Source organism: Elaeis guineensis, chromosome 7 (genome assembly GCF_000442705.2).
Source record: "Elaeis guineensis isolate ETL-2024a chromosome 7, EG11, whole genome shotgun sequence".
Lineage (NCBI taxonomy): Eukaryota > Viridiplantae > Streptophyta > Magnoliopsida > Arecales > Arecaceae > Elaeis > Elaeis guineensis.
Window position 1 is genome coordinate 104,877,138 of NC_025999.2, and position 23,364 is coordinate 104,900,501.

Below are 23,364 nucleotides of genomic sequence, written 5' to 3' on the forward strand. Positions count from 1 at the left end.
ACTATATCCTGAAGGATCATTAAATCTGCAATGCCTTGAAGCTGTTTCACTATTGAAGAAATAAGAAACGTCATTTTCAGCTTGGCTAAAGACAAAGCATCGGGCCCAGAGGGTTTCCCAATCTCCTACTATCAAAAATATTGAGAATTAATGAAAAACGATTTCTCCAAGCTTTCCAGCGATTTACTCATGGGGATTGCAGATATCTCTAAACTAAACTACACTTACATCACCCTCCTTCTAAAGAAAGCTGATCAGCCTTTGATCAAGGATTTTAGACTAATCAGCCTAGAGAACGGAGTCATCAAGATAATTTCTAAATTTCTTTGATTGAGTAGGGTTATTGACAAATTGATAGGCAATTCACAATCTGCATTTATCCAAGGAAAGAATATTGCTGAGAGCTTTACTGCTGCTTCTGAACTTCTTAATCATTTTAAAAAAATAAATGAGAAATGAATCTTGATTAAATTGGACTTCAAAAAAGTCTTTGATAACGTATCATGGGATACTTTATTTTTTCTATTACAAAAAAAAGGATTTGGCCCAAGATTTTGCTCATGGATCTCATAGATTCTGACAGTCTCTACATCTACTATTCTCATCAATGGAAAACCAGGTAAATGATTTAAGATCAGGAGAGGTCTCAAGCAAGGTAATCCTTTATCCTCTCTTTTGTTCATTTTGGTTGTCGATATTCTCAACAGGGTGATGATTCGGGCATATAATAAGAATTTGCTGAAATCAATTGGGTCGAATCAGTCAACAAATTTTGCTAACATTATCTAATATGCAGATGATACTCTAATATTTTGTCAGGCAGCTAAATCTCAACTTCACATTATTAAGCTCCTATTATGCATATTTGAACTACTTTCAGGATTGAAAATCAATTTTCTCAAATCTCAATTACTGGGTATGGGGCTAAATTCATAGGAATGCCCATAATATTGGGTTGCAAGAGATCAGAATTTTCTATCTATTATCTTGGTATCCCACTTCACTTCAAGTCTCTACATGCTAATCATTGGAACTTTCTTCTGGATAAGATCGATCGAAAATTATCTGATTGGAAAAGAAATGTGCTCACCGTTGCCAGATGTTTAACCCTTATAAACTCGGTTCTTCAAGCGATTCCCACCTACTATTTGTCTATAACTAGATTATTAGTCACCATCATCAAGGAAATTGATTCAATCTGTCTTAACTTCCTGTGGGATGACAGTGAGAAATGTTTTAATTTCAAGATCTTAGCTAATTGGGCTCAAATTTATCATCCTAAATAGCTAGGAAGACTAGGATAATCAATCTGAGAGTCTTCAACCAAGCCTTGCTGTTGAAATGGTGGGTTAGATTATACTCGGATTACAAGAGTCAGTGAAAACTTATGATAATGCAATCATACTATCTAAGGGTATAATTTTGACATTATCTCAAAACCTGAGAAGGAAAGTTTCAAACTTCTAGAGATCCATTCTAGATGTAGGTAAGTATGTCATTCCTTTCTCTACAGTATAGATTGGTGATGGAGTTTACATATCTTTCTGGCATGACTGCTAGATCACTGACTCCAACCTAAAGATCACATTTTTGGTATTATATTGATTGGCGGAAGACAAAGATTGCACCGTAGCTGCTTTTATGTCAAATGAGAATTGGTCCCAGAACTTTATAAATTTATCCCATCCAGCTGCTCAAATCGACCTTCAAAACCTATCCATGATGCTGAGGATAGTAGATCGTTTGAATCATATTGACAGAAGACTTTGGAGATGGTTTCCTAACCATAAATTCTCTGTGTCAGCCTACTACAAGTCTCTAATCCATGGCGAAAAAATATTCTTGTTCGGTTTGATCATTTGGCAAGTATCAATTCCAGAAAAATATAAGTTATTCAATTGGTTTTGTTATCACCAGAAGATCCTTACAGCTGACACTTTAGCAAAAAAAGGTTTCCACGGTCCTAGCCGATGCCAATTCTGTTACAGCAACTGCGAAGATTTGGATCACGCTATGTTGCATTGCAATTACTCGATGGAGTTTGGAAGAATATCTTATGAAGATACAATATTACAGATCTTCCATCAGATATAGAAACTCTATGGGATGAATGGAGACAACGACAGAGGATCTCAAATAAATTTAGAAGGCTGGATATCATTATATCAATTACTTTGTGGTGCCCATGGTCAGAGAGAAATAATAAGCTGTTCTGTTCAGCAGCTCGCTTATCCAACGAATCAGCAAGAACTGCGGTCTTCCTGGTAGCCGATTGGATCAAAAACTCAGATAGAGTAACCCACGAACTGCAGTTTCAGAGCTCAACCTTGAGGTGATATATATACTTTTGATCCTTTTTGAAGAGTCCGGAAAAGATACACATCTTGAGTCGGGATCTGCTGAGCTGCTCTATTCTGAAAAAAATTCTGAAAACAGTTCTGCTTTTCTACTATCGCTGGACACTCAGTGAACTTCGAAACTGAAATCTTTCAAAATACCTCTCCTATCTTTTCAGAAATCAACTCGCTAAACATTACTTCTAATGGGACAGAAAGTGAGAATCAGCCCTTTGTATATTTTTCTTGTTCTTCCACCCACCCTTGATAGGACTTCTCTATGCATTTTGTTCTCCTTTTGACCCATCTAAACATTCACAAGTCATGTACTAACCATAATGCCTCTACAGGTTGTAATTCACATTAATATAATACTAATTGCAAGGGGGACCCACTCACTTCCTCCTTGTGTTACTTCAAAAAAATCTTCCTATTAATTTTTTTTATTATTTAATTAAATTTTACGGCATAGCATGGGTCACTTGCTAGTTTGCATTACTTGGAGTTTATGGGTGGATCCTAACCTATTTCTGAAATTTTATTTTTCCCCATATTTTCCGGGTGTCCGCCAGGTGGGTTTCGAGAGAGATTCACCGACATCTAAAAGAAAGCCAATAGTGTTGGGCCATCAATGCATCGTTTATGGTGGATCTTCAGGCCAAGGAAGATGGACAGTCAGCATCAATGGGTTGGTGCTCTTGTCAGGAGATGTGAGAAAGGAAGAGAGGTTTTTATTCGCACAAGCCAGAATACCAGCAAGCTTCATAACATCGTGCCAATTATGGGAAATGAATTGCATGCATGTGCCTATCAGCACTAATCTTCAGTTTGTATTAAGATCTGGAGGACATCCACCGACAGCCTCCCTGGAGGGCAGAGATCCAACTCCCCTCAATTTTCACCTGGCGTTTCTACCTGGTGCTGATCATCATATTGATCATAAAGCAAATAGCTTTCTATGCAATCATAACTTGCATCACAATTACGATCCATCAGCTACTCGTCAAGTTCGTTGTGCTTGTGGCCATCATGGTCATAAGACGGACCTTTGCCTGCTTATCTGGGGTACCACCGGATTCTACAGATCTCTACCAAAAATGTACCTTTCTGATTTGCTTGCATAGGCATGTAGAGGGCGAAGTTTCTTTAATTTTCAACAATTTTGCAGTAAAAAAGTGAGTCCTCACTTCCTCCTCACTCCGAAAAGAAGAAGAAGAAGAAGAGGAAAGGAAGAAAGAAGGGTGAGACTGAGATGAAATCGCATAGTGTGTTTGCGTTCAGCATTTTGTATGTGGTGGCTTTTTTCGAACTGACATCATGTATTGGAGCAAACACGTGGATATGGCTACTCGCTTAGCTATTTCTCAATATTAACGAGTGCGGCAAAGATTTTGGCATTCTGCATTTTATTTAAGTTGCGGGTTTCTCCCTTCCCCGACTGTTTTACCGGTCAACTTTTGGACTCACAAGACCACGTACTACCCGGGAGAACCGCTTGGCCAGCCCGTGGGACATGGATGCTTGTTTCCTCTCAGTTTTGCCCCGCTGCATCTCTGCAATGGTCTACCATGAAATATCCGAGCCTGGAGAAGTTGGTTCCGGATTATAACTACTAAAGTTACGCAACATGTCATCGGTAATGGATCCGCTGTTTTCCTGCTTTCCTCTTTGGTTCGACAACTTGTTGCTTCAGGTGAACAAGATCAGGACCAAGCTCCTTCTAGAAGATTTACCTCGCCAAAGGCGTAGAGCAGCCGACGTACAACGCGTTATTAGAAAACACCGTGACATTCCGGATTAATTTCAATTGGCCTAGACACCAAGAGGAAAGCTGCCTGCCGTTTTTATCTTTTTCCACTCTTGAATTTAAATTCCTCCTTGGCATTCTACCGAAAATCGCACCAATTATCACCAGATTACATATCATTAGGTACGCATTCTACCATCAATCTGACCACCCCAGCACCCAAAGCGTACGCCCAATCAGGCTATCGAAAGTTATTCATTAAAAAAAAAAAAAATTAGTATTGATATTAGCACGAAAACAATCCACATGTTCATGCTGCACCAATATCTTCAACAAACAAAAGAAGAAACAAAAGCAAAAAAAACGAAGAAAGATAACTCCGCTGACATGTGGTGCCGATCTAAAACGAACCATACTGCTGTCAATCATCAAGTATCTGCGGGCCAAGATATTCCACACCATCCATTTTCAAGTTCTTGGGAATGTCGATCTCTTCCAACCATCTGAGATGATCATACTTTCCTTGTTGGGCAGAATCATAATCTGCAAACATGTTCATGAAAAGCCTCAATCGGTAACCAAAAGAGAATTTCTGGTTTTAAATGAAGGAACCATGCTAACTTCAAAAGCAATTGATCGGAATAGGTGCGCTGATGGTTTCTCATGCAACAGTTAATCTGCTCAACAAATAGCATAGCAACTAAAGAAACGAGACTGTCTAATTTAAATTATTATCACCCACTATAGTAAACACTTTTCCTTTGGCCATAATGAAGTATTACAATGCATTGCTTAATTTTTATCATAGCAGTGTTAGTCAATGGAGGTCAGCCACCGACAAGATCCAGTCCATGTTTTTATATTACACTTCGATGAGGCAAAGAAAAAAAACCTGTGAAAGCATATATATAACGTCAAATGGACGAGATATGTAAACATAGCACGTGCACATGAATGCATGCTAGAATGTGCAACCATACACACATATTTGGCATTTATCCTACACATAAAGATTCAACGGGCAATCACCAATCAGCCAGGTAATCTGATAGTAAAATCTGTGCTACTAAGCTATACCACAGCCTAGCATTATTATAATAAACCAACTGTGTGTTTGTAGTGATACAATAAATTGCATATCTATACATGACAGTGGCATGACTATAAGAACTACTCAATATGTGAACATATATTGTATTAGGCATGACTGAAGGTATCTGACTAACGGATACTTGTTAAGTTTCTTTTGACAAGGGTTCAACAAAATTCTAACTTGTTTGGCTTAATAAAGTGCCTGAAAAACAAGGCTTATATTAAAGCATGTAATTAGGTATTATGGGAAGAATCCTTTATTGACACCACTAACATATGCAAAACTGCATGACCTCAATTACAATAGCTACCAAAATATGCACATGACAAGAACACGGATTTTACAGGGGAGGCAAACATGTTATGCCGAGACAGCAGATTGTTGTTCTTAATCAATTAACATATTTTTGGCAAAGTGCTGCTTACCTGAAAAGCTGGAGTAAGGATGATCATGGTAATATGTGCAGTCACGGTCATCTTCTTTCGAGTAAGGGGGTCCTAGGACATCAAGCACCGCACATGGTGTCATGGCTCTGAATGTGTGCATGTTCCCTCCAGAAGTTGGATAGAGAATACATGTATTACATGGGGCAGTGAATTCGGAATCAACCACCAATTTTGCCAGTCTCACTGCAAGATTAGCAAATTTAATCAAACAAAAGCAAATGCATAGAAATAAATACTAGGTTAAATTCGTGTGTGCACACACAACACACAAACACATATTGAGGGAGAAGAAGAAAAGGTGGGGGGGGGGGGGGGGGGGTGTAAGACCCAGAGAAAGAGAGAGAGAGATACGCTGAGATGAGGGCTTGGAGTCAGTTGATATTATAACTGGATCAACCCAGTCATACGATTTTATGTGCATTGACCCCACAAGTAGTTTGCTAAAAACAGTCATCCCTGGATGGTTGTGAAGAGGAATTACTGCTGTTGGGGGCAAGAAGAATATACACATCTGCAAAATTACAGGGGGTGGTGAACTATTCAGCAAAGCAGTTCAGCAGTATTAAATAAGTTCCAAATATAATTGAAGAAGGCGTCAAAAAAAAAAGAAGCTTTAATTTGCTCTCTCAGAGAGTTAAAAGACTCCACATCAGCTGAAATGAAAAAGCAGCAGCTGCATTCTTTAATGCAATCATTAAGAGTTGTCTGCATTAGATATAATTATTCAAATTTTCAAAATCTTATCAAGTTCTTGCTGAGATCTATTCAAAATGAAAATGTAATGGATAAAAATAATACGTTTTAAGCATATACCAATAAGTAGTTTTTGTGGCAAATGATATGCAAAATTTTTCCACAATTTGCAAATTTCTTCCTTCTCTCCGAATTTTAATAGTTTCACCCTCTCACCAATATGATTCTGATGCCACATCTCCAGTTTGCCTCTCTTCAAGTCTTTGTTTACTATGTGGTATAATGTTCTACATTTAGCCTTCCCATTAGACCTTTCAAGTCACAACCTACGATCATGCTTGCTTGGTCAATAATAAGAACACAAACATTTTCTAATAATCACATAGTATAATAAAAAGGGAAGAATACTTGCTTGTAGGAACATGCTAGCAAACATAGCAAGCTTTGTTGATTGGCACAAGTTATCTTACCGAAAAGTTATTGCACTTGTACACTGTTGAATATGTAATCCGTGGAGCTCTGTTAACAGCATTCCTAGACTTGAAGAATAGTAAATCAGAGCTTAGACCAACATCCTCTGGTCTCATTTTGTCTGTAATGAATCGCATCAAATGATCAGATCTCCCGTTAACTGAATTATCAACTAATATATGTACATAGAAGTAGAACAACATTAAAAGTTCAGACACGAATCCGATTGAAACTAGAATATAGCAACAAAAGAATATGGCAAAAAAGGTTATAATACGTGATATATTAACTAATGATTAAGTAATCGTAGTAAATACCATTCCAAAATTGTTACATGAAACAGGCATGACGCTTAAAAGTTGATGTCAGGATTAACAAGGGCTATGGCACGTACAGTGTTGTTGCCCTGTGAAAACCCACGAATAATAGTCGGTTAAAAAAAAAAAAAAAAAAAAAAAAAAAAAGACAAATTCAAGGATGGGCCAATAACACAAGAACCGGGAGTGCCAAAATATGTAAACGAACAAGGGTTGGAATAAGAAGAAAACTCAGCTCCTATCTGGTCGGTGAATCATTGTAGGAACAGAATAGAAACCGGAATTGGAAGAGCATTAACGAACGGTGACAAAAGTCAAGCATAACTGCTTGATGTCTAGGCCAAGAGACTGTGATAGCTCGGTTACTCACTTTGGGAACAGAAATAGGAATTATAAAAGGCGCTACAATTTTTGAATTCCATATTTAACGAGACAGGATTTCTGCACAAATTTAGAAGCTCCTTAAGCAATCACCAAGAATGAAAGCTTTTATAGGTAATCATTTAAAAAAAAAAAAAACATTCACACAAGACAACGTGGATCGCGAGTTCTCAAGTGAAAAAGAGAAGGAACAAGGAGAAGAATGAATGAATATAGAGATAAACAAGAATACCAAGGAGAAGGCGCAGGACATGGACGTCATCTGGGTGGGGGACGGTGCCCGGGCCTTTGAAGGCCGTCCGGCATGCGACGAACAGCCTCTGGATGGTGGTGGAGGAAGCCTGCACCCGCCGCGTCGTCCTCTTCCTCATCATCTCCTCCTCCGCCTCATCCTCTCCATTCCTCCTCCTCCTCCTCCTCCTACTCCTCCCGTTCGCTGCCTGTCCTCCTCCTACTCCTCTCATCTTCTCCTCGACCTTCATCTCCGGAACGAACAAAATCCGATCCAGTCCAATTCCGGGAATCCGAGATCTTATTTCAGCAGCAGATTATGATGCGACTCGAATTGGAATACAAAAAATCTCCTGGGACGAAAGAAATGGTGGATACAGAAGCGATCGATTGTGGAATACGCTTTGGGATCTGATTTGGGCGTCTGATTTCCAATCCCCGGTCGAATAGGAGAAGGAAGTGTGGGGCAGTCGATGAAACGCCCGAGACTACGAGGTGAGATGAGATATAAATAAAAGGGAGGAAGAAGAAGGAGAAGGGGGAGAGAAGCAAAACCGGGGGCCATCGTGCATGGATTTGGAAAAATCTCCCCCCCTCTCTCTCTCCAACGCAAGGCAACTAGGCAAGGCAGGGGAGGGAAAACCGGAGTCCGCCCTACGAACCCGCCCACTGTAGTGGGTGCCTCCTCACCCCTGAGAAGCCAAAGGTGGACCGTCCTTTCGGCACCAGCGCCCACAAGACCGACACCGAAACCGGGCGGCTTATTATATTTAATAGCTCTCGCCTCTCGCCCCTTTTTTACTCTTCTCTATATACTAATATTTTTTCCTTAAATTAAAATGGAAAACCATTAAAAGGAAGCAAACGGTATGGTTGTACGAACACCACCCCTTCCCACTCCCTGAAAGAAGAAACTTTACGATACCAACGGGAGAATCCCCATATATCACGCATATGACATACCCCCTCTCCTGCTAGCTGCTGCTTTTCTTGGATCTCCGACTCCAAATGAACGGAGCTCGTGGGATCGAGGGTCTACAGGTTCAGCCTCCGAAGGAACGAGCAGGGACAAGAAAAAGACGAGAAGGACCGAGACAAGCGACCTGCCGCTCATCTCCACCATTTGTTCTTTCCCTTCTTCCTTCTCCCCTCGCTTTACCTTGCCTGGCCGGTGGCCGCCGCCTTTTTTTTTTTTTTTTTTTTTTCTTTCTTCCCTTCCTTTTAACCCTCGCCTCCCTTCCTCCGGACCAGAAGCAGAAGCAGAGGAGAACGGAGCCAAGCCGAACCCGATCCGTTGAGCGGAGTGGTTAACATAAAATTCCAAAAAAAAAAAAAGAAAAAGAAAAAAACTAGTATGTTTGGATCCGTCCGATGGAAATAATAAGTTGCAAACCACGTGATCCATGAACCCCGAACAACACGATGGATGGGTTGCCGCCTAACGACCTCCATCACGAGGAAGAGGATGGGCGCATTGCTGCCGCCAATGGCCGGATCCAGATGGATGATCGTGGGGAGGATTCAGACCCACCACAATAGCGACGAGCACACACCGTATGATAAAATCATCCGCAGAAATAAAATAATAGAGAATGGGACCACGGACGTTGCTCTATCGTTCTTGGATCCCATCAAACCTAAACAACGCCCGCCCAAGTACTCACCAGTAACAACGAACCGACGAAGTCGAAACTGCTCCCCCACGCCGCAGATGGATCCATAAAATAGGTGTCAAACAAGGCCAAGCGCATGACACGAAAACGTCCTCCAACATCGTTGAACAAGATCCAGCCATGAAAGATGTTTCAAAGCAAAATTAATAAAGACCTCCAGTGCCGCCCCTCGGTCGCCACCCTGGACGGAAACACCAAACAGAATGGTAGCAACACACCACACGTCCGATCGCCACCTCACGGCCTCTGCAGGAACCCCATCAAACGCTGCGTTTTGCTTCTTAATGCCACAGCAATCATTTAAACCAGACCATAATCAATTGCATTAATTACTCCAACCAACCATGGACCAGTTCAAATGCCACGATCATCCACAGCACCTGCCTTTTCATACTGCTTACAGTTACACAGCCAAGCCATGCAGCTATATCATGGAAGACGATCACTTTCATCTATACATCAATAATTTTTTTTCTTCCACATCGACTAGGAGTATTTTTCGCTCCAAGTTTGACAACAGAATTATTCAAGAAACAACTTTTGCAGGTGACAGGTAGCATGATTACAAGAGTCGATGCAAAGGCACAGGATTTATCCTGAACAGTCCTTCCCTATGCAAATGTTTTGCTCAAAGAATATCCACGGTTTGACAGTACAGCAGGATTCAGTGCTTGTTAAGACAGTATTAAACGGAGTATCTCTCCTGAAAATTTGAATGACTTTTCAGTCTCCTCCAAGCAATGGTTCTTCTCCTCTGTAGACCAGCTCTGGGCAAGGCAATAGACAGATATCCCCATGTGAGATACATAAAATGCAAGGTATTCATTCCAGCAGTCACGAAAAATTTCAAAGGAACCTCAGAAGTAATGAAGAACAGAAATGGATGCTTGATATTACAAACTTTTGAGAAGAACCTAGATAAGGTTGTCTTACAGAAGCAACTTGGTTAAGCTTCTCTCTCACATTCTGCAACAGTTGGGAGAGATCCCCATCCCACTTGTAGAATTCCAGCTCCTCGTTGTTCAAGATCTTCTCAGCCACCTGGGAGGGGACAGGGACGAAGTTCAGCTAAACATATTGCAAAGGACGCAGGTGGCAAATGTTTTCAACTTACAAGCACATATCAGCTACAATAAGATGTGCTTACAAAAGTTATTGCTATGGATTTCTCCTCTCTTTATTTTGTGCCAGCAAATTAGGTTGGTTTGTCCTATTATCACAAAGGAAAAGCGTGACTTTCCTGCCCAAAGGGTGTGCTCCTATATTATGTGTTGTTTCATACAACCATTGCTTCTGGATACCAGTCCTTGCCAGTTTAGACAGCCAATTCCATTTTTAATCTCAGTCCTTTGTACCAGGAATACCCATTTTCCAACACAACTGCTTTACGTTTGGGTTCTCTTGGGCTGCAGAGAAAGTGCAAGCTTTTTAATTCTAGTGGAAGAGACCAGCAAAGAAAAGAACTCCTGATATATTCACCGTTTGGTTGTTCTAAGAAATGAAGTACAGAAGTTGATAGACGGGAATAGTGATATTCTTATCTTATATAAATCCCTAAAAAGGAACAAACTCTTGATATTCTTTACCCCAATCGCAATCTTTCATTAAGGTAATGGTTAAGAAAGCTTATATGCTATATCTTTTTCTCAGAATTTACTTTTTGACTATCGTCTTCACTATCAAACATCGGAAAAGAATTGCCCTCCAGCAAACTTTCTTTTCTCTTACTTTCTTAGCAGCCAAACAAAGCATTAATGATGAGCCTCTGCAGTTGCCATGGTGGATGGGTATGACAATTATTTTCTAAGAAAGAAATCCATTGCTTCACAATAGCAGTTTAAAATTTGTAAATTATTACCGATCACCTCACAGTGCAAGTATTAAGGACTACAGGAATAACTTTTCTTCCTAAAAAGTTACTTCCTGGGGTTATGATACTTGGGAATATGATTTTGGTATGTTTGTTTGATCGTGAAAAAATGGCTTATTCCATAATGCTTTTTGTTTGGATGAGCATCCACCTGAGAAAAATATATAAAATACCTATTATACCCTTAATAGATAAAAAATCATACCTTTTTACTTCTAAACTCTATATAAATATTAATATAATATTTATATTAAAATAAATGTAAAAATATTAATATAATATAACATTAAATCATAATAATTTATTATATTAATACAACATTAATATATATATGTATTGATATAATATTAATATATTAATATAAATACCATATTAATATTAATAAAAATATTACATCAGTATAAATATTAAAATAATATCAATATATTATAAATATTATGATATTTATATGAATATAAATATTATACTATATCAATATAAATATTAATATAATATAATATTAATATTTATAAGAACAATATTAAAAGGATATTTTTGGAAAGAAAAAAACGGCCACCAATTCCCATCGTATGGGAAGTCCTAAAATCCACCTCCTATATGAGTTTATGCTTTCCATGAAACGTGAAAAGTATCTTTCCATAGAAAGAGTTTTTTCTATTCTCTCTCCTCTTAAAACTCCAACCGAACAAAGAAACCCCCTCCACTTTCCAGGAATTGCATTTCCCCCCTCCACTTCCCGCAAACGAAACGAGCCCTAAGTAACTTATGAGGTTGGAATGTATAGTTAAAATATAAAGTGTTATCATATGCCAATTATAAATTTAATGCAATCTGCAAAATAATATAAGCATCGAGGGATTATTGGATGCCATCAATATTACAATGAATTGCTTCCCTTGATTCTTTGAGCAAATAGCGAAAAGAAATTAGACCCAACATTTTACAAAAATCACCATGTAGTCGAGAATTATTCACATTATAACAAGTAAGTCACAAAAAAGTATGAATGGAATCAAATATCTGAATCAAATGGGATGACTAAACCAGCATGCGATGGTACATCGCGTTCACCTATCTTTGCACAGAACATTAAAGTACCATGTTTGTCACAAGTACAGATTTAAGCCAATACAGCTGGTGATGGAAACAATTGGATCTCATATATAATTTTATTTGGCATCTATAATATGGACATAAGAAAACATGCTATAGCTCTTCTAAAGATTCAAGCCTAATGTATCCCTATAAAATGTTGACAAAAAAAATTCCACAAAAACACATCATTTTATCTAAGACAATTATTTTTAGAAACAATCTAAGTAATATTTGCCAGAATACGGATATTGTCCAGATAAGATTAACATTTTTGAAGCACAGAGAGCAAGCATCCAAGCATTTCTATTCCATGATCCCTATGATTACTTTAGATCAAGAGCACCAAGCCCCAACATCAATTCATTGTTTATAAGACACAACCCCAAATATATTGGCAATAGTTGGACCACATTACTAGGGGAAATTACACTTTCACCCTCTCTAGTTTAGGTGATTCACACCCTCTCTTCTTTAAATTTTTCCAATGAGTCCTTTGAGTTTCCAAAGTGACCCAATGTGGTCCTACCATTTATCTCCTGGCATATGACCATCACACGATATTATAAATTCATTGTTTGATCAAGATACCCTTATTATCATTTGTTTGGGATGGAGTCATGGTGCCACTATCAAGGTATATACCCTATCCTTGGCAACTGCTTTACCAGCTATGGCACCCACTACTAGGACATATGCTCATTCAAGTGCAACACGGTCAAGAAATAGACTGATGAATGGATGCGAGAAAATGAAGACCACGACCCTAACGAGGAGCCAAGAGGATGGGCTGAGAGCTCGAGTGTGAGCGAGAGAGAGAGAGAGAGAGAGAGAGAGAGAGATTGCCTCCTTAAACTCCCTGCCAAACACTAATCTCTCCCGCAAAACCCTCTCGTTTGACCTCTTGCATCCCTTCTCTTGCCTCCTTTCTCCTTGTTTCCTTCCCCAATTCCACCATGTTCATCGACTCCATTCTCCCACAAGGCTCCTCTTTGAGGTTCGACACCCAATCGAATCCTAACACCCTCAATCTTGAAATTTCTAGCCCAAAATCTAGTCTTTTTGCAGCGTTGATAGTAGCGAGAAGCCCACACCCGACGGGGCCCATCCAAAAAGATTCAAAGTGAGATTTATTTACCTCTCAGAAAGGCCTACTCAACTCTTTGGACGTACCTCGTCGTAGCACCTTTGCTGCCACCCCCCAGGAGCTGGCCCTGTGCTACCTTTGTAAGAACCCCAAGCTGAGGCTCCAAGAAAAGTAGGGACTTGAGAGCGATCATCTCACTAGAGAAAGCCCAAGAAAGGGGGAAGGAGATCGCCTTGGACTTGTCAGATGATAATGCATACATAGCAAGGGATTTCCTCCAGCTTGGCAGCAGCAAGGTGTCAGCAATGCAAGAGGGGCCGAAGGGCATTTTTTTGATTGAATTAAGGAAGGGGATTGTAGGAATTGAGGGAAGGACCGGAGGGGATTAAGGTAGAGGAATGAGAAAACAAGCTCAAGATTGGGGCCCTAAACCTTTCCCCTAGGCTGCCCAACCTTTTGCCTTCACTCAATTGGTAAATCTAGTGGCTCTATCAGCGAGTGTCACCACACTTGTTGTTGCCACTTCGGTAATGATGAAAATGGCAGTGACTCCAGCAAAGAGGAGCTTTAGCAATAACACCCATCCAACCAATTCCGATGATTATGACTTGCTCTCCTACTTATGTTCGGTGGCCTTCTTGCACAACCCTAGTTGCTCCCTCAAATTCCACTAAGAATTTTGATGGGTCTTCTCAGCTCCTCGTTGGGGTTGTCTCCATCATCCACTCTATTCATAAATTATAACTCATGGTCTGTGATAGTTGAAATCCATGGGATCATTTAATCAAAAAGCAATACCTAGAATCAAAACAATCAAACCCAATCTATTCATTTTTTTCTTTGGTCAAGGCCATAATTTGAGGGGTCATCTATGTTAGAGGGGCAATCGGTGCTGGTGTGTTTGACAATTGCTGTTGGTGCCGAAGAAGGTTGAAGAAGGTGAGGGCATTTTTGTCTTTTGAAATGGCCAGCTAATGACATCTACTGGTTTAAGGGCCACAGGACCACATTGGGTCACTTTGAGACTCAAAGGACGCATTTGAAGATTTTTAAAGAAGAGGGCAAGATTAATAAGGCAGCAGCTTTCCTAAGTTTTATTTTGAACTTCAGGTGCAAGATTTATAGGACAGCAGCTTTCCAAAAGGTTTCCAATATGTGTGACTGCTTTGCCCAAACATGAATACCTATGATAACCATCAATGCAGAATTAAGATGCAACAATGGCACTGGAAGTTATTTACAACTGAAGAACAATGCTCTGGAAATTATTTACAACTTGAGGAACAATGCAAGTCTTCGTCCACTCTGAGAAAAGTTATTCATAAGTGAATCAACTAGGCACCTTATAATTTCAGAATTCAAGTTGAATATCCTCAGAACCAGTTTAGCATACAAAGCAAGAAAGCAACAGATGAATGTTTGAATTTGGTATGCACCTATACTTGAAACTTGACAAGTTAAAGAGATTAATCTTGAGGCATTTTAATAACGTACTTAAGTGAAACACAAAAGAAAACATACCTTTTTGCCAATAATTCGACCACCAGCAGTATGAGCAAAATATACATTGTAAAAATGGCAGATGAATGCTTGAGGATCTTTTTCTGACAGCTCTTCCAGATAACAAGCATAAGAAATCCCAGAAGAAGATGGTTCAGGAATGACATGACCCTGTTCCTTGAACCATTCTAGATCCTTCGTCAATTTCTCTGACCTTTCTAATCCTGTGTCCCTGAATTCAGCATCTGCAACCAAGAAAACACATTTTCCAATATGAAATATATTCAAACTGCTCTATTCAGCTTGATTGCTGAGATATTAATCAAACAAACTCCTTATATAGACTTAACAACAATGGGATATATTAACATATCACCTGCTGCTTTCCTTCATACGATCAAGCTGCTACGAATTTTATACTTGACTATATACTCAATTAAGTCCAATAACTATAAGGTGATTGAAAATTTGAACTACCTCCATCAAGCTGATCACATAATTGAAATGCAACCATCTTCTTCTTTTGTTTACATATTGCTTGTAAGTTGTGATGAACAAGGAGAGACACAAATTAACTTACAAATCCAGGTTGTATTAATGATGTTGCTGCTCAAGTTTGGACTCAGGAATATTCTCAGAAGGAACGCTAAATTGAAAATAAAAAGGCACCATAGAGATATTATCATTTTAATAGGAATACATATATGTTGATATTCATACAAAAATTATATTTTATGTATATGAACAATCTAAATGGTAGGATTAGGGGCAAGCTAGACTAGTTTACCAGCTGTTGGATCCAAAGAGCAGCCAAGGCCAACTTAAGTAAGTAGCCCCCCACCCAAAACCCTTCATAGACCATCCTGTTTGTCTTTAAATGCATTGATAATGAGTGGAAGTAATAATGCAAATAAAGAACCAACCCCAACCCCCTCAACAGAAAAAGATAAAATAAAATAAAATAAAAAATCACCCAACACAGACAACATAAAAAGTTATAATGGAACTCCTTACATCTCAAACTTCACACATAATTATGTAAAGTCCAACTTTTCAACATCTTTCTTACCTTCTTCATTTTGTATAAAATAATGGATCTTTTGAGCTTGAGTGTGGGTTAAAGTATGATATATTAATTATACAAGCACTCACAAACACAAAACAGAACTCCATGTAGTCAGGCTATAAATTGACTTGTCACACCTACAGCACACTGTTTTGTGATACAGGTTGCTACGTACAGAGCCATTGAATAATTATAAGAATCAAACTCCCCCTTTATTGCAATAAAATGTGACTTTCAGATAAAATTATCTTGACAATAAATTGTAATATGAATTTATTGACATGGTGTATTAATGCATATTATCGGAAACAGCAATATCAATCCAAAATGATTGTGTTTTTAATTATTTATATAAACAAAAATTCAATTTTCAAAACTAGCTTCTTGATAATATAAAACAAGTCAAAACAGTCTATATATACATATACGTGGATAAACACACACACACACACACACACACACAGATCATGGCATCATTCATTTTTAAATATTCAGTGATATAACAGTGTCATTCATCATTGTTTCAAAGCATGCCAAATGTTAGCATTAAACCCCGAGGGCCCAGTCCGATATAGGCACTAAGTGGTAAATTTAGATCTTGAGTTAAACATTTGAGAAACTAAAAATAATGGTTCTAGACACAACGCTTATAAAGACATAGTTATACCGGTACCATCTGATCAATTTTCACTACCTTGATTTTCTGTTGTTGTCAACAAAAAGAGATCAAAAGGAAAAGGAGAAGGATAATTAGACCATCACACTGGGAATATTGTGTCAAGAGTAAACATTATCAATATACATATGAGTAACTACTAGCAGAATAAGTGATATCCTAACATCTAATCATTACACTAAAAGATAAGCATAGATTTTTACTTTTGTTGAGGAAACAACACACAAATAGAAGTGCATTGTTCTTCTTCGAAAAACTTTTGATGTGAAAATATTTCACCTCCAATATCACATCATCTTGCCATGTCAGAAAATGAGGTGTATGCTAACCACCTGATTTCAGTCAACCTATGTGTGCTACTGCATCTAACTGGGCATTTAAAAAAAAAGAATATTTGAGATAAGAAAAGATAAAACACAGATTATGCAATATCTTAATACCAAGCCCAGCTCTCATTTTTTATTCTCTTTACCCTGCATGCCAACTTAATCAAACTTAGATCAAACCAAGCAACTTTCCAACAATCACTGACACACCGGCACAAAATTTCTAACACATCATAGGGAGGAAATAATTGTCTGGTCAGGTTCTGTAAATTGTCTGCAACCTAAATTGGGAAAGAAAAAAATGCTAGTATTCTAGCATTAGTCAACAATGTTTTCCCTCAAAAGACAAAAGGTTCTGCATTTAGTCTAGAAGGAGAAAGAAATAATCATTGAAACTGGCAGATATTTACATATGTTAAAACAGTTGCATGTGCCTCCCTCAAATAATGCATTTATGTCTCCAAACCAATTCATGAACATTTTACCAGCAATTGCAGAATAGATCAGAACTTTTAAGATTAATACCAACTGAAGTCATGTGATTATAAGCCCTTTCTCATATCCAGCATGCTGAGGAGGGTATCATGAGCAGAAAGAAACAAGACGTAGGATCTTCCAACTCAAGTATAAGGAATGTTTCAAGGCTCTAATGTCTGAAAACCAAGGAGAGAACATCACTGACAGCCTTAATTACCAATAGAAAGAGTAAATGAGTGATGAAAATCATTTGGACCCACTTTCCAGAGTCGTATAGAGTTCCTAAAGCATCCCTAAGATGCAATAGTCATGCTCCCACCAACCTTTTTTCACACCAAAAAAAAAAAATATAGGAAACACAATACTTTCATGATTTAACCTTGCAGGCCAGTCAAGATGTCCAGAATCTATGCAGCTGACCTGAAAACATGAACTTGCAGTAAAAGCAAACCAAGAAGTTCATAGTGCGAATAAATTGATCTGGCACAAATATATCCATGTAGCTAATTTCCTATTAGCTACGATTCACCAGGGAGACCTCCAATTCCCTGTCACGCCCATGTCTACCTCAACCCGGAGGATATCAGGTTTATGACAAGCAGAGGGCTCCATAAATCGAAATGTGGAAAATTAAAAAAATCTCTGAATCCAATTTCAATGCGAAAGTATCTGTTTGAGGAAAATATAAGAGCAAGCATGAAAACCTAATGTATGAAATTTGAGGCATCCAGCATCAGCTGCTCGTGAAGCTCAACAAAAGTTCCGAATTTGCGATTAAAAGTCAAGTTCTTTATTTTTTTCTTTGAAAAAAAAAAGTCTAAGAGATAAGAGAATAGCTCGAATAGATGATCCGCGATCATCGCTTGGACGTTTGAAGGAAGGGCATCAATCAACCACTCAACCAGTTAACCAACCAAGAAGCTCAAAGAAAAAGAAGAAAAAAGGGAAAAGCTTACACCAGGGATGGGATGCCTTGTGGACGATGGTCTCGAGGGTGTCGTAGACCAGCTTGCTGTCGACGAGGAACCTGAGATAGCCCTGGAGAGAGGGCTCCCACTTAACGACAGGGGGGGAATCAGGTTCCTTCTCCCCTTCCTTGGCCTGGTCCCTCGTATGCAGCTTCATGGCGACGGCCCGCATCTCCTCCACGAACCCCTTGGCGGAGGACCGGTCCTTCTTGGGCATCTCCGCCATCGTGGCCGCGAAGACGACGAAGGGGGTCCGGAACCTGAGGAACAACCCGCGATGGGGCGGGCACTCGCTGACTCTGCCGCGGCGGTGGCGGAGGGGGTGCCAGGACTGGAAGATAGGGTTCCGAGGAGGTAGGGAGACGAAAGGCTTGACGTGGGCCACTGCAGCGGTGGGGGAGAAGGCGTGGGACTGGGAGATGTGTAGCGTAGAAGCCATCGCAGGGGTTTGGTGGTGGAAGGAAACGGAAAGGCAGGAAAAAAAAAAAGGCGTGAAGAAAGGATGGATTAATGGAGAGGAGCCTTTCTTTTTGAATGTTCTGTTTCTTGCTGGGACCTGAGGGTGCGAAGACTGAAGAAGAGTGGAGGAGCCGAAAGATCCTTGGTTGGGATTTCGAAGAATGAAAGGAGGAGAAAAGAAAATATTAGTAAGGAGAGAAAAAATATTATATATATATATATATATATATATCTCTTTCTTGGTTGGAAGTTAGAAAAAGAAAAAAATAATTTTTTTAATTTACTTAAAAATAAAAAATATTATAATCTATTATTATTATTATATTTTTATAAAAAATCCAATAAATTTAGAAAAAAATAAAAAAAATATTTTTTTATTTTTTATTTTTATTAATTTTTTTCGTCCACACGAGCCTTAATTGTATAGGAGACTTGGATGGGATATTTAAAATAAATTTTAAAATTAAAATATAATTTAAATTTTATTTTTTATCGTTAAAAGAGTAAAATGAGGATTAGAAAAGGTTCATTGGCTCTCAATTTTTTTTAATTTTATTTGATTTAAAAAAATAAAATTATAAATTTAAAAAATTTATTTTTTATATTTTTTATAAAAAAATTTAATTAAAATATATATATATATATATATATATTTTCTGCTTTATCCTTCTCTTCCAAGGCATAAGAAAAGCCGCGGTGATCGGATCCTCTCTTCGTGCAAAAGAAAAATATAAAAGAGAGAGAGAAGAGAAGGAAGAGGGAATGGAAGCGAGGAAGTGATGGACCCCGCTGCATCCTTTTTGCTCGCCTTTCTTCTCTCTCTTCTTTGTGTGGCGTCCTAGGATATTTCATATATAACATAGGGGCATTCCGAGAATTGAACTCGGGACCTCTCGCACCCTAAGCGAGAATCATACCACTAGACCAAATGCTCGGGTGTCCCCAGTGTTGTCTCTCTATAATATTTGTTACTCTCGCTGGCACTGGCATTTCCCAGACACTCCTGGCAATGTGAAGACTAAATTTTATCTTTGAAAAGAAAAAACCTCTGGCTAGCTAGAGATCTGTTGCGGCCAATCGCCTCGTCGCTCGATCGCCGGGAAGCGTGCACCTGCAAAAGGAAGTCCGCACTGACCGGAGGCAGCTCCGGCGGGGACCCTCCGACGGTCAAGTCAGAGAGGTGACTGGGCAACAGTGAAATGCAGACAGAGAGCTCTGAGAAGGAGAGAGGGAGAGGGAGAGAGGAGCGAGCCTGCGTATGTGGGAGAGACGGGCGGATCGATCCCTTGCATTGTTGCCTTCCCCAGTATATATAGTAGAGCACGGTATGGCGCCATCATTAATGGCGCGGACAAGTGAGGAACTGTCAACTCACTGTAGGCTGTCAGAGCCGCCGTGAAAACGTCATGTCGCCGTGTAGCCGTCTAATCACCAGGGTTGACCCGGCTCTCGGCGGGACAATGCCCCTAGGTAACTGTGCCGCATGTCCGTGTCAGAGCTGACAACGTCTGGCGGCCGTACGGTGGTTGGTGGAGTCGGCCGACCCAAGGTCGGTGGCCAGCAGAGTGGCGTCGGACTCCTCCGTCGGTCGGCGAGCTTCACGTGGGTCGGCTACCGGACCTCTGGGTTCAGTCGGTCGGGAATGGACCGTGGAATGGCCGCAGTTAGCCGCTGATGGCGTCCGTCGGCCTGTCGCCCGACTTACGATCGGCCAGTCAGAGTCGTCCGTCGGGCCGTTGGTTAGTTGGTCGGGCGGCCAGCCGGTCGGGTCCTCCGATAGTCGATCGGTCGGTCGGGCCGCCAGCCGGTCGGTCGGTCGGAGTCGGCCAGTCGGGGTCGGCCAGTCGGTCGGTCGGCCGTCGGGGTCGGCCAGTCGGTCGGTCGGCCGTCGGAGTCGGCCAGTCGGGGTCGGCCATCAGACTTCCTGGCCGGAGTCGGCCAGTCGGTCGGTCGGAGTCGGCCAGTCGGTCGGTCGGCCAGTCAGGGTCGGCCGTCGGAGTCGGCCAGTCGGTCGGTCGGCCGTCGGAGTCGGCCAGTCGGGGTCGGCCCCTTCGACCGTAAGTCGGTCGGTGGGTATTCCCCAACAGTTGCCCCCCTCCACTCCTGAGCCCGATGTCGTGTTGGCTCGCGTGAACACGTGGGCGACGGCTTCGGACGAAAGGAGTGGTGTTCCATCTTTTCCTGCCCCGACTCTGGCGATCATATCAACGAACGATCCAATATCGATCGTCCCGACTGTAGGTCGAGCATGCACGTCGGGTCGGAGGTCGGCCATCCTCCGAACGTTGCTCGTCGACACGATCATTCTGCAGAATCTGATAGTCGAGTAGCATCCGACGTATTCGGATAGGATAGCGATGGCAAGTCGAATACCCATTGTCCAGCCCTTGGTCGGACGTATTCGTCGGGATGTATGATAAACGGTGGCAAGCCGAATATCCTTCGATCGGTCGTGACCAGATCGGTATGTCGCGAATGCGACTGCGGTCATCTTGGCGTTTTGCCCTTCTTAGTCGAAGCTAAGTCGGCAAGTTAGCCAGCCGCATTATTCGAAGCCCTTTGCCTTCAGAGGCCGAGGCCGTCGATTTCGGCGATCGATGATCCAGCCATTGATTCGGCGATCGACGATCGGCCATGTTGGTCGAAGCCTTTTGCCTTCAGAGGCGAGGCCGTCGGTTCGGCGATCGATGATCCAGCCGTTGATTCGGCGATCGACGATCGGCCATGTTGGTCGAAGCCTTTTGCCTTCAGAGGCGAGGCCGTCGGTTCGGCGATCAGTGATCGAGCCGTTGATTCGGCGATCGACGATCGATCATGTTGGTCGGAGCCTTTTGCCTTCAGAGGCCGAGGCCATCGGTTTCGGCGATCGATGATCGAGCCGTTGATTCGGCGATCGACGATCGGCCATGTTGGTCGGAGCCTTTTGCCTTCAGAGGCCGAGGCCGTCGGTTCGGCGATCGATGATCCAGCCGTTGATTCGGCGATCGACGATCAGCCATGTTGGTCGAAGCCTTTTGCCTTCAGAGGCCGAGGCCGTCGATTTCGGCGATCGATGATCGAGCCGTTGATTCGGCGATCGACGATCGGCCATGTTGGTCGGAGCCTTTTGCCTTCAGAGGTCGAGGCCGTCGGTTTCGGCGATCGATGATCCAGCCGTTGATTCGGCGATCGACGATCGGCCGTGTTGGTCGGAGCCTTTTGCCTTCAGAGGCCGAGGCCGTCGGTTCGACGATCAGTGATCGAGCCGTTGATTCGGCGATCGACGATCGGCCGTGTTGGTCGAAGCCTTTTGCCTTCAGAGGCCGAGGCCGTCGATTTCGACGATCGATGATCCAGCCGTTGATTCGGCGATCGACCGTATTGGTCGGAGCCTTTTGCCTTCAGAGGCCGAGGCCGTCGATTTCGGCGATCGATGATCCAGCCGTTGATTCGGCGATCGACGATCGACCGTGTTGGTCGGAGCCTTTTGCCTTCAAAGGTCGAGGCCGTCGGTTTCGGCGATCGATGATCGAGCCGTTGATTCGGCGATCGACGATCGGCCATGTTGGTTGAAGCCTTTTGCCTTCAAAGGCCGAGGCCGTCGGTTTCGGCGATCGATGATCGAGCCGTTGATTTGGCGATCGATGATCGGCCATGTTGGTCGAAGCCTTTTGCCATCAAAGGCCGAGGCCGTCCGTTTCGGCGATCGATGATCGAGCGGTTGATTCGGCGATCGACGATCGGCCATGTTGGTCGAAGCCTTTTGCCTTCAGAGGCCGAGGCCGTTGATTTCGACGATCGATGATCCAGCCGTTGATTCGGCGATCGACGATCGGCCATGTTGGTCGGAGCCTTTTGCCTTCAGAGGCCGAGGCCGTCGGTTCGGCGATCGATGATCCAGCCGTTGATTCGGCGATCGACGATCGGCCATGTTGGTCGAAGCCTTTTGCCTTCAGAGGCCGAGGCCGTCGATTTCGGCGATCGATGATCGAGCCGTTGATTCGGCGATCGACGATCGGCCATGTTGGTCGGAGCCTTTTGCCTTCAGAGGTCGAGGCCGTCGGTTTCGGCGATCGATGATCCAGCCGTTGATTCGGCGATCGACGATCGGCCGTGTTGGTCGGAGCCTTTTGCCTTCAGAGGCCGAGGCCGTCGGTTCGGCGATCAGTGATCGAGCCGTTGATTCGACGATCGACGATCGGCCGTGTTGGTCGAAGCCTTTTGCCTTCAGAGGCCGAGGCCGTCGATTTCGGCGATCGACCGTGTTGGTCGGAGCCTTTTGCCTTCAGAGGCCGAGGCCGTCGATTTCGGCGATCGATGATCCAGCCGTTGATTCGGCGATCGACGATCAGCCGTGTTGGTCGGAGCCTTTTGCCTTCAGAGGCCGAGGCCGTCGGTTCGGCGATCAGTGATCGAGCCGTTGATTCGGCGATCGACGATCGGCCGTATTGGTCGAAGCCTTTTGCCTTCAGAGGT

At 41.9% G+C, this 23,364-nt stretch overlaps 2 protein-coding genes and 1 non-coding gene across 4 annotated transcripts; all 3 read right to left on the minus strand.

Moving 5' to 3' along the window:
- Positions 1–4,322: 4,322 nt before the first annotated feature.
- On the minus strand, positions 4,323–8,985 carry LOC105047825 (plant cysteine oxidase 2). Of its 2 annotated transcripts, none has more exons than XM_073260630.1 (5): positions 8,679–8,985; positions 6,786–6,907; positions 5,974–6,133; positions 5,602–5,805; positions 4,323–4,626 (listed from the first exon to the last, which is right to left on the minus strand). In XM_073260630.1, exons 1-5 carry the CDS (start codon positions 8,836–8,838, stop codon positions 4,505–4,507), a joined length of 768 nt encoding a protein of 255 aa, XP_073116731.1. In that variant the 5' UTR covers positions 8,839–8,985; the 3' UTR covers positions 4,323–4,504. The 2 variants fall into 2 exon arrangements, with proteins under 2 accessions (XP_073116731.1, XP_073116732.1); XM_073260631.1 differs by having other exon boundaries at positions 7,717–8,967.
- An 830-nt stretch (positions 8,986–9,815) lies between these two features.
- On the minus strand, positions 9,816–19,081 carry LOC105047824 (heme oxygenase 1, chloroplastic). The gene is made up of 4 exons (XM_010926916.4): positions 18,439–19,081; positions 14,959–15,182; positions 10,322–10,429; positions 9,816–10,155 (listed from the first exon to the last, which is right to left on the minus strand). Exons 1-4 carry the CDS (start codon positions 18,887–18,889, stop codon positions 10,063–10,065), a joined length of 876 nt encoding a protein of 291 aa, XP_010925218.1. The 5' UTR covers positions 18,890–19,081; the 3' UTR covers positions 9,816–10,062.
- Positions 19,082–19,771: 690 nt separating this feature from the next.
- TRNAP-AGG (transfer RNA proline (anticodon AGG)) lies at positions 19,772–19,843 on the minus strand. The gene has a single exon. It is a non-coding gene; the product is annotated as a tRNA-Pro (tRNA).
- Between the last annotated feature and the right edge of the window lie 3,521 nt (positions 19,844–23,364).

Coding starts and splice junctions, on each gene's coding strand:
- LOC105047825 (XM_073260631.1), bottom strand. CDS start 7,966: ATGAAGGTCGAGGAGAAGATGAGAGGAGTAGGAGGAGGACAGGCAGCG. Junction 6,908..7,716: donor TGTCCTGCGCCTTCTCCTTG/GTATTCTTGTTT, acceptor GATTCATTACAG/ACAAAATGAGACCAGAGGAT. Junction 4,627..5,601: donor TCCTTACTCCAGCTTTTCAG/GTAAGCAGCACT, acceptor ACATGTTTGCAG/ATTATGATTCTGCCCAACAA.
- LOC105047824 (XM_010926916.4), bottom strand. CDS start 18,889: ATGGCTTCTACGCTACACATCTCCCAGTCCCACGCCTTCTCCCCCACC. Junction 15,183..18,438: donor CAAGGCATCCCATCCCTGGT/GTAAGCTTTTCC, acceptor TCTTGGTTGCAG/ATGCTGAATTCAGGGACACA. Junction 10,156..10,321: donor AGCTTAACCAAGTTGCTTCT/GTAAGACAACCT, acceptor TGCCTTGCCCAG/AGCTGGTCTACAGAGGAGAA.